This window comes from Mesoplodon densirostris, chromosome 4 (genome assembly GCF_025265405.1).
Source record: "Mesoplodon densirostris isolate mMesDen1 chromosome 4, mMesDen1 primary haplotype, whole genome shotgun sequence".
NCBI classification, from domain to species: Eukaryota; Metazoa; Chordata; class Mammalia; order Artiodactyla; family Ziphiidae; genus Mesoplodon; species Mesoplodon densirostris.
The window spans coordinates 34,531,323-34,541,782 of record NC_082664.1 but is presented as its reverse complement, the minus strand read 5'-3'; the positions used below and the strand labels follow the sequence as shown (position 1 = coordinate 34,541,782).

General features: G+C 43.0%; 1 protein-coding gene across 2 annotated transcripts in view; it reads right to left on the bottom strand.

Moving 5' to 3' along the window:
- Positions 1-10,460, bottom strand: part of DCAF5 (DDB1 and CUL4 associated factor 5) — a 110,064-nt gene that overhangs the window by 6,007 nt on the left and 93,597 nt on the right. For both annotated transcript variants that reach the window (XM_060095940.1, XM_060095941.1), the window contains exon 8: positions 5,323-5,450. In XM_060095940.1, the coding sequence (XP_059951923.1) occupies positions 5,323-5,450 (128 nt within the window). The remainder of the gene's footprint in view (positions 1-5,322; positions 5,451-10,460) is intronic.

The window sequence follows — 10,460 nt, the reverse complement described above, 5'->3', positions numbered from 1 at the left end:
TCAAACTTTGGCTTGCACGTGAATTACCTCAAGAATAATTAAAATGATGACTCCTGGGACTTGCCTGGTGGCACAGTGGTTAAGGATCTGCCTGCCAGTGCAGGGGACATGGGTTTGATCTCTGGTCTGGGAAGATCCCACATACCATGGAGCAACTAAGCCCGTGTGCCACAAGTACTGAGCCTGTGCTCTAGAGCCTGCGATCCACAACTACTGAAGCCCGCGCGCCTAGAGCCCGTGCTCCACACAGAGAAGCTACCGCAATGAGAAGCCTGAGCACTACAACAAACAGTAGCTCTTGCTCGCCTCAACTAGAGAAAGCCTGCACGCAGCAATGAAGACCCAACGCAGCCAAAAATTAATTAATTAATTAATTAAAAAAAAAAATCAAGGTGTTTGTCTTAAAAAAAAATGCTGACTCCTGAGCCCCACCCTTAGAGATTCTGATTCAGTAAGTCATGGGTAGGTTACCAGGGCTCTGCACTTTTAATTAGCACTCAAGGGGTGAGTAAGTGGGGGGACCAACTTTTAAGAAACACTGGAATATAGTTAGCATAAAATAAGTAGCAGAAAATAAAGGCTTAGTCTGAAGCAATTCTCAAATTCTTTGTGAGACTCAATTTTCGGGAAACATTTAGACCTGGCCTTCAGCAACGGCCCAAGCTGTAGATGACTATCTCTGCAAACAGGTGTCTCTGGGAATAAAAGTTTGGTGGCTTAGGAAAAAACCGAGGGGGGCGACTTCCCTGGTGGTCCAGTGGCAAAAACTCCATGCTCCCAATGCAGGGGGCCCGGGTTTGATCCCTGGTCAGGGACCTAGATCCCACATGCTGCAACTAAGAGTTTGCATGCCACAACTAAAGATCCCGCATGTGGCAACAAAGATCCTGCCTGCTGCAACTAAGACTCAGCACAGCCAAATAAATAAATAAATAAATAAACAAATTTAAAAAGAGAGAGACTGAGGGGTCCAATAGGCAAAGCCTTTAGGGTGTTTTGGGGTCTTAGTCTATATTCTGGGCTAAATTTCTCACTCCCCAAGTTTAAAAATGGAAAATGTTACTAACCATGTTGCATAATATGAAATCTATATGTACTTCCCGGAAACTCAGAATTTAACAGAATTACAAAATATTAATGGTGAGATGCTTGCTGGCCCAACTATCCAACAAGCCTAGATTTTAATCTACTACCCAGCCTCCTATATCTTCACTTCAGGAATGAAAATCGAAATACTGAAAGTTGGCATTTATATGCGCGCTGGAATGTATTAAGCTGAGGTAGACTTTCATTCCTGAAGCTTGGAGTAATGGAACAAAACGCTGGATCAGGAGGCAAGAGTCTTGAATGTGGGTTCCCACACAGCTCTAGTTCGCTGGTGACCGTGGGTGAAGCTCAGCTTCCTTATCTAAACAGGGAAATTAGATGGGTCTCATGCAATCCTAAGATTCAGAGCAAAACAAAACCCCTATCCCAGACAGCCAGTCTTCAGTCCTCGAGGGACTTGCAGCACAGAGCTGTGGGAGCTATAGCAGAACAGGTAGGAACCCGAGCCTCAACACTTCACACGGCCCAGAGCAAATGACTTCATCCTTGAAACCTCTTTTCTCAACTGCAGAAATGAGAATGATAAAATGATACAACGTATACCAAAGCACCAATAACTGTGGTGCTTCCTCCTTCGTTTGGCAACTGAATACCTCAACTAGAAGGTCTTAGACTCATCCTCAAAGAGACTTTTGTACAGCATAAGCACTGACCATCCCGATTATGTTAGTCCTTCCTCATCCCTAAAATATCAATTTCAAACATTTGTGAAATTGTTTGTTATTTTTCTTACACTGAAAGTCAACAACTCAGAAGTGAAGCAATGAAAACACAACTTCCTGTTTCATGTTAAGTGTGGCTAGACGTTCCTCTTCATGGGGCAAAGTTCATGAGAAAAGTGGGAGGGATGAGCAGCCTTCTCTTCAAGCCCAGTGAAAAGTTTAGCACAAGAGGCTCCTGAGGAAAAGGATGCAGTTCAATTCTTTTTCAAAACATCATCGAGGGCTTCCCTGGTGGCACAGTGGTTGAGAGTCCACCTGCGGATGCAGGGGACACGGGTTCGTGCCCTGGTCTGGGAAGATCCCACATGCCGCGGAGCGGCTGGGCCCGTGAGCCACGGCCGCTGAGCCTGCACGTCCGGAGCCTGTGCTCCGCAACGGGAGAGGCCACAGCAGTGAGGGGCCCGTGTACCGCAAAAAAAAAAAAAAAAAAAAAAAAAAAAAAATCATCGAAATGGAAAGCAATTTAAGTAACAAGTGTTCTGATCTACACAGGTGACCATGACATGCTTGATGTAGCATCTCTAAGCCCTCTTCTCTCTTTGCGCTATTACACTAAATTTAGACATTTGCCCACCTACCAAGAAAAACTACACAGATAGAGACTTAAGCTGTTATTCAGGGATGCTCCACACTCTCTAATCCCGATTCCAAGACTTCCTGGGCCCACCTCTGGCCTACCATCCCAGCCTTACATCTTAGCCCTCCCTTTCTGTGCTCTTTACTTTGGCCAAATGATCATTTTCTAAACTGGTCCTACACTTTGCTGCTTCTGAGCATTTATTCATAAACACACTGCCTGGAATGCAGTAGGTGATCAATAAATATTTATTGATTCAGTGAAATAATTAAATGTCCATTCTCTCTCCTTAGAACGGTCTTCCCACCTTACTCCTTTCTTTTCTTTTGCAGGCTTTTTCCTTCAAAATCTAGTTCAAGTATTACCTACACTGAGATTACCCCAGATGGGGGAAAAATTTCTCCCTCCCCACACAGCACTGTTTCTATCTCGTGTGTACTTATTGCATTTTTCATTACCTTTATTTCTTGTCTTTCCTACTGGGTCACCAATTCCCATGGGGACCTGCATTACCTTTCTTTCTTTGTGTTCCTCACAGGGCCTAGCACAAACTGCACACAGTAGGTATGGTTCACAAATACAGGGCGAGTAAATGAATATTAGTTTTTGAGGGAAAAAATGCTAGCATTTGCTCCATCTTGCTCTCTCTTATGTTTAAGTACAAAATGAACCCCCTTTTTTGCTAAGTGTGAGCATTCAAGGGGATAGAAGACCTGTTATGGGTGAGAAGAGGCTGGCCCTGACAACAGGGACTCTTCTCCTCCAGGCCAGAAAGGCATCAGTAAAGGACAAGTCAGGGGGAAGGTGGAGTGAGTGAGTAGAGAGAGAGGTGGAGAGAGAAAAGCTGGACTAGAATATGGTGGAATGATGCGCTCGGAGCCATGGATCCTCTCAGAAACAGCAAATAAGAAAGCGACTTTTATTAAAATAGTCAGAAATTGTCAGGCACAGGTAACCTACAAGGCACTCTTAGGTGTCAAGTCACTGTTAGCGTCCTCACTTGACAGATGGGAGACAGACTCGAAGGGCTGCCCAAGGGTACTAACTGTACTGACTTACGGTTTCGAATGGCTAAACATGCCTCCTGGTGAGGCGATGTTCAGACCTCACTGGAACCTGGAAACAGTGAGCTCCATAGTTTAGTCTGAATATTTTCACAGAGGAAATATTTTCTTCTCCTTCTTCTCTGAGAACTTGGCTAGTTTCCAACCTATGACCTTTCGGGTAAGGACTCCAGTTGACTAAACAATAATTGGGGAGACTTAGCACAGAAGCATCCCAGGGTGTACAGCCAAGCAGGAATCTCTGTTCTAAAGGAGATGCTCAAGCAGAGCTCCCTGAGAGAATGATGTCAACGGGCCTAGAGAGGACATGCTACTGTGCCAACTCATGAGTCACAGGCTAAAGGAGAAGGGAGAACAATGCAAGGGACAGGGGCAATTCAATGACTGCCCAAGTGAAGGACTACTGAGATGATCAAACCCAGCAGGGGCACCAGGCTGCCTGCTGCTTCCCACTAGCATGGTAAATGTGGCAGTATACTAGGAACAACAAAGAACAGGGCTCTATGCTAGCCTTACCACTAATTAGCTGTATAATTAACCCCAGACAGTAAATTTATAATTTAAACCTCATCATCTACAAAAGGAAAAGTCAGTAAAAATGATCTAGAAGTCCTGTTCTAGCCCTGTTTATTTATGGGTACATAAATGTATGCAATCATGAAAGTCAGCCCTGATCCACAGGACCAATAAAACCTAAATAAAGGAAGTTGGAATAAGGACAAATAAACGTATTGACCCCTACTCCAACATTACATTTTTGATAGCTTCCTCTGCCTCAGATACAAGTTGTATAGTTTTTTGGTTTTTTTTAAAGAATGAAAGAAAATGAAAACTATCAATGTGTTACAAATCAATTTTTACTTTTCCCCTGAAACCTCTCTCAGGTTTTCAATGTCATTTGGGGGGGGGGAAAAAGAGGAGTTTTATGTTTTGCTGGGGAGGGGGGGGGATATCATCTATCCTTATTTAATAGTCAAGTTATCACAGGGTCCTCAAGAATTCATCATTTGCCCTGAACCCTCATTTTCTCAGATGTGGAAAAGGGTTACTAGCGACTGGAATGTGAGTGATGGGCAGCGGGCCATCCGTCCGTGGATGCAGGCCAGGCTGGGTCTCTCAGTTGCAAGCTCTAAAAATATTCCTTGGCAGGGTTAAGTTCATTCAGTCAATGTGCAGTTGATGCAAGTGTTTAGCCTCAATCACAACCACATGCAGTGGTTGATATGCACGTGGTTGTGATATTTTGATATGTCCTGAGACAAGTTAGCTATGGTTCCGGTAGTCACTTAGTTATGAGGACAGCAATTAAGGAAAAGTGCACACAGAGGAACTTTGGGGATGATAGCTTCTTTACTTCCAGATGGGGTTTGGAAAGCAGAATTCATCAGACTCCAGATCAGAGGCCATGGAAATGTAGTGGCATACAGGTAGTATCTAGTTTCAAAGCCTACTGATTATTTTTTAAAATGGCCCTGAAAGGAGGGTTTTAAAACCACCCTCTTTAACATCAATTTTTCCATATTTTATAATTAATATGTCAAAATAATTGAGAATTCTGATAGACCTTCGTATGTTTAGCTATGAGGTCCTACATACATTGTTTTAGTTTCTTCCAGAAACAGCAAATAAGAAAGCGACTTTTATTAAAATAGTCAGAAATTGTCAGGCACAGGTAACCTACAAGGCACTCTTAGGTGTCATGTCACTGTTAGCGTCCTCACTTGACAGATGGGAGACAGACTTGAAGGGCTGCCCAAGGATACTAACTGTACTGACTTACGGTTTCGAATGGCTATGATTTCTCTAAATTGCAATGATTTCTCTAAAAGGACAAGAGGGGAAGGTGCCTCACCTTGATGATCTTTTCTACACCAGAAGAGCAGATCATGTAGGTGTGGGGGTTAAATCGGACCTGGTTCACAATAGACCGATGCCCTTTCAGCACCATGAAGGCTCCGTTGACCACCCTACCAATGCCACCTGGGAAGACAGAAGGAAACAAAAGTCAAATGACGAAACAGATGGAAGTAAACAGGTTCCAGTAATGGCAAACAAACAGCTCTGAACCGGAGCCGAGATATTTTATTAACTATACCACCAGCAGAATGCTTAATCTTACAGATAAAGTTGCTATGGAAAGAAGGAAGATGAAATATCTCTCGGCATATGTGCTTTTACCAAGAGCCTTTATTTAGTCTTTAAACACTGCCCACGCCCACCCACTGCAATTCCATTGTCAATGAAGCCACAGCCACTTAAAACATTTCTCAAGGTTTTGATCCCCAAGATAGAATCCAAGTGTTACCTTAAAAAAGGCCAGTCATAAGCAAAATGAGACTGAACTGCTTGAGAACAGTTGGCAGCTGAGCCAGGGACATGCAGAACCAGAAACATGTAATTACTTAAACGTGCAAAAAAATCTCTGATCCAGTTGCCCTCAATTTCTATAATGAAAATAGCAAACAAAACAAACAAACAAAAACCTCTGGGAAAATAATGGAGAAAATCCCTTATTCACTCTGATAGCAGGGAGAACTAAGGATTAAAGAAAGGAGATATGGGTCACTTTCATAATAAGCAGAGCCCAGGTATTGAGAATTAGAGAGTGTTGGCCTTAAATACACCATGTATAGAGGCCACTGATAGAAAGCTGTATCTTAAAGACCATCCTGTAGGCTTTCTTCCTCAATGATGGTGAAAAGTACCAGAGGCCTAGAACTTATAGATGAAAATGTCACCATTTATGAACTCGGGACAATCTCAAAGGTTCAACTTCACTGGTAAGGGCATCACACTCACACAGAACAGATGCACCCAAGTTCTGAATAAGGTCACTTCTGAGCAGCCATCAACAGCTCAGTACACATCAACTGGCAAAATGTGGTGCATACAGACACAAACAAAAGAGTGTTCATTTATTTAAGCAATGAGTGCCTTCTTAGACCCTACCAGAAGCATGGCACCACTAGGGCACAAAGTAGCACCACACACTATCTCAGCTTCACACGCCTCCATCCCAGTCCCAACTCCACCTTGTTCAAACATTTATTCCAAACGTTTCTCATCTCAGTATCTGGAGGGAAAATGGCCAGAACAACATCCCTTTTCCAGAAATAATCTGATGCTGCAGAAGGTGCCTTCTGCTTTTGGCCTCCTGACACAATTCCTCCTTCACCTCTTCTGCCTCATGAAAGATATCCCTCTTTATTGACATGTACATATCTGTTTTTAATGACAGCAAGAGGTTTCAGACTGTACTGATTTGCTCCTTGATGGTGCCAACTTGGCTAGCACCAGGTGCTTACTCTACTTTGTGAGTGACAAAAATATCCGTTGCCTAAATTTTCCCCCATGTTTGACATTATTAATATTTGAATTATTCAGGATGGATAATGTATTTAGAGCCATTCATATTTCAGCCCAACATCATCATGTTTGCTAATAAACTATAAAGGAGAAGAAAGTAACTAGGACATAGGTGTGTTTTTATGGAGACAAAGGATCAGGAAAGATTTAAGCACCAAAGGTAGGCTGCCTTGATGGGAACCCCTAGGCAGCCTGAGTGCACTAGGTTCCTAGGGTGGAGTGGGAGGAGGGGAAGGTAACCTGAGCCTAGTCAAAGTAAAAAGAAACGTGAGAGAATTAAGGAAAAGGGATCCATGGGAATCTAAAACAGTTGTCTCAATACAGTGATCTCACCACCCCAAGGAGTTCCTTTGGGTGAGTTTCTTTTCTATATATGGTTGATTCAACAAGTAGCAGTCCTGCTCACGGATCTCTTCTGAATTCTATGTTTCCAACATCCTACTCCTATTCATACCCCCACTGGGAAAGAAATTTACGGTTGAACCTAGTACCAATCTCTTGTTTAATCCTTCTGCCTCTAAGAAAAAGAATTTAAGTGACTCAGAGAATTTCAGTGGCTTCTTCCAAGGAGCTAGTAAATGGCAGAGCCAGTATTTGAACCAGAGTCTGGTTATAACGCCTAATATCGTTCCCTCTGTAACAGTGGCGTTTAAGAGATGAAAAGGTTTGAATAGGGGTGGAGTCAAAAGGTCATAACTGATTTCTAAATCCTTCTGGCAGTCATTATACAAGTTCATTTTCTTTTTAAGTCCTAAATTTAAAAGAGGGGAAGAAGAAGATTCTATCCAATGGTATCGTGAATGCAAGCTCTACAGTATCAGCACAGGACATTTCATCACATTGCCAACACTGAATAGTCTATGAGAGTAGAACTGGATCTCTTGCACACCTAGAACCTGGGGTGCAATGCCTGAACTAAAGCAGGAACTTAGTAAAACTAAAGTGTCCACTGTTAAATGGATAGTGTTTCAGGAGAGGGCAGTTCTAGAATAAGTACCACCAAAGGAGGACAGATAGAAGGTCTCATGTCTTAAAGAATCAGCTACCAGAGAACTAAAGTTTATCAACTAAACCAATCTTTCTGTCAAAGATGACTTAGAATACAATTACGATAACTTTCAGATCCAAGGAATAACTGAAGGGTATCAATGCTTCAAAATTCAAACCATGGAAAAACTGTTTCTATTGCTATTTCAAGCACTGTGACTTCATCTGGTTTCTCTCCTTGGCAGCAATTTTTTTTTTAAATAGATCTATTTATTTTATTTTATTTATTTTTGGCTGTGTTGGGTTTTCATTGTTGCACGCGAGCTCCCTCTAGTTGCGGTGAGCGGGGGCTACTCTTCATTGCGGTGCACGGGCTTCTCATTGTGGTGGCTTCTCTTGTTGCGGAGCACAGGCTCTAGGCACACAGGCTTTAGTAGTTGTGGCACGTGGGCTCAGTAGTTGTGGCTCGTGGGCTCTAGAGCGCAGGGTCAGTAGTGTGGCACACAGGCTTAGTTGCTCTGCGGCATGTGGGATCTTCCCAGACCAGGGCTCGAACCTGTGTCCCCTGCACTGGCAGGCGGATTCTTAACCACTGTGCCACCAGGGAAGTCCCTTGGCAACAATTTTAATAAGAGATTATTTCTCCTTCTTCCTACCCAAATGTGTACCCAGAAAATCTGAAAATGAAGAGGAAGTCAATAGAGCCAAGAGACAGAAGGTGAAAACAGGTACAGGAAGAATTATTGCTGCCATCTGTATAAGGTAACCCAGACTGCGTACACAGAATCATAGCAATGAATGGGCTTCAGAGAGGTTCTCTATAGTCCCTCTCCTGGTTTCCAGGTTTCAAGTAATTGAATACAGCTGCTACTGTACAGTTTGCATACAATGATTTTTAGAGAATAGATTTTTTATCAGTTCTGGAGATTTGTATATATCAGATAAATTTCTTTAGTCTGAAATGGCTAATGTCAAGATGCCAATACCAGTAAGACCTTGGGGCCTCCTCTCCTCCATTATCTAACCAGAGTCTGCTCATCAACAGGAGAATCGAGTTGGAAAAATTTAGGTGGGGAATATTTTTGCCAAGAACTATATAACCTACATAATCTCCCTTCAGGGTCATTCCTCATCTGTGGGTGAGGGGCCTGGTGAGGATTAACCTCACCCATGGTTACTGAGCTGAGTCACGACCTAATCAGTAATAATGGTACCAGTGAATAAAATCGTACATATCCAAGAATAAGCACCTTACTCATCCTTGAGCTGTCATTTGTTTATAGAGTTCTGTACAAACCAATGGTCATTTCTCTGGACAACTACTCTGGCTGGCTCAGCCAAAATGTTGGCACCACTTTGTAGGTTTCTTTTCTAAGTCGAGGTCAAAGTTCCCATATTTCCATCTTTCCTTTGATTCAGAAGGGATGCTAGGGAGGTGGGGAAATGTTATATCATATCTGTTCTACTTATCTATTCTACTGCAAGACCTCAGAAAAGAAAATGAGTGGGTCATCACATAAGATTTCAGCATCAGTAACTCACTCACTATCTTGGGATCCCAGGAAACACAAGGGACCCAGAGAAAACACCTTGCTCAGAACCCTGATAAAGACCTTTCTAAAATGCCACAGCCAGGGGCTTCCCTGGTGGCGCAGTGGTTGAGAGTCCGCCGGCCAATGCAGGGGACGCAGGTTCGTGCCCCGGCCCGTGAGCCATGGCCGCTGAGCCTGCGCGTCCAGAGCCTGTGCCCCGCGGCGGGAGAGGCCACAACAGTGAGAGGCCCGCGTACCGCAAAAAAAAAAAAAAAAGCCACAGTCAGATGTTCCCCCAGAGAAGACAAAGGGCTAAGCCTACAAGTCCTCATTCCCCTCTCTTCTTAACTATGTTCCTCTTTTCATAACATTCAGCCAGAGATCTGTCCGCTGAAGCCTCTCAAGAGGGTCAGGACACCACTCCCATTTCTTGCCAACTTCAGTTACTTCTGTTTCTTGTCAATTTCATTCATTTTAACAAAGTCCTCCAAGAATGAGGATGTTTTCAACTCAAAAGCTAAAAGCAACCTGGTCAGGATTTCTAGATGCCTTGGTTTAACAGGCATCAATCATGCCTGGGAAGTGATCCTCAATGGCACTTGGGACTATAGAACAGGACACTTAAATACTTTTTTTCTGAAATGAACCCCAAATCAACCTGGATAAAATGGCAGTATTGATTTTCTTGTCAGAGTCTTTGGATTTCTACCCCTTCCCTAATAATCCATTAATTAACAGGTAGGACAAACACCTTTGTGAGAATGCCAAGGAGAAACAATGAATGACACAGAGATTAAGGAGGGGGAAGTCTGAAAGCAGTAGTGAGGAACCAGGAACAGGGACTATATGACTGGAAGGGTCTGCTGGAAGATAAGAAATTCTGACGGCAGGAGATAAATTTGTGTTTCCAAGAAATAGAGCACTGGCCCTCATGAAGAGGGTAAATATCCCTGATCTTTCAAGATTTATATGCTGATACATCCAAGATAATATGAGTTGGGCATACAAGGACTTAACAAATGATTGTTAAATTGAAATCAGTGGAGAACACTGTTAAGAGTGGTATTTTAAAAAACTCAATACTCAGGTAAAAACACAGATATTG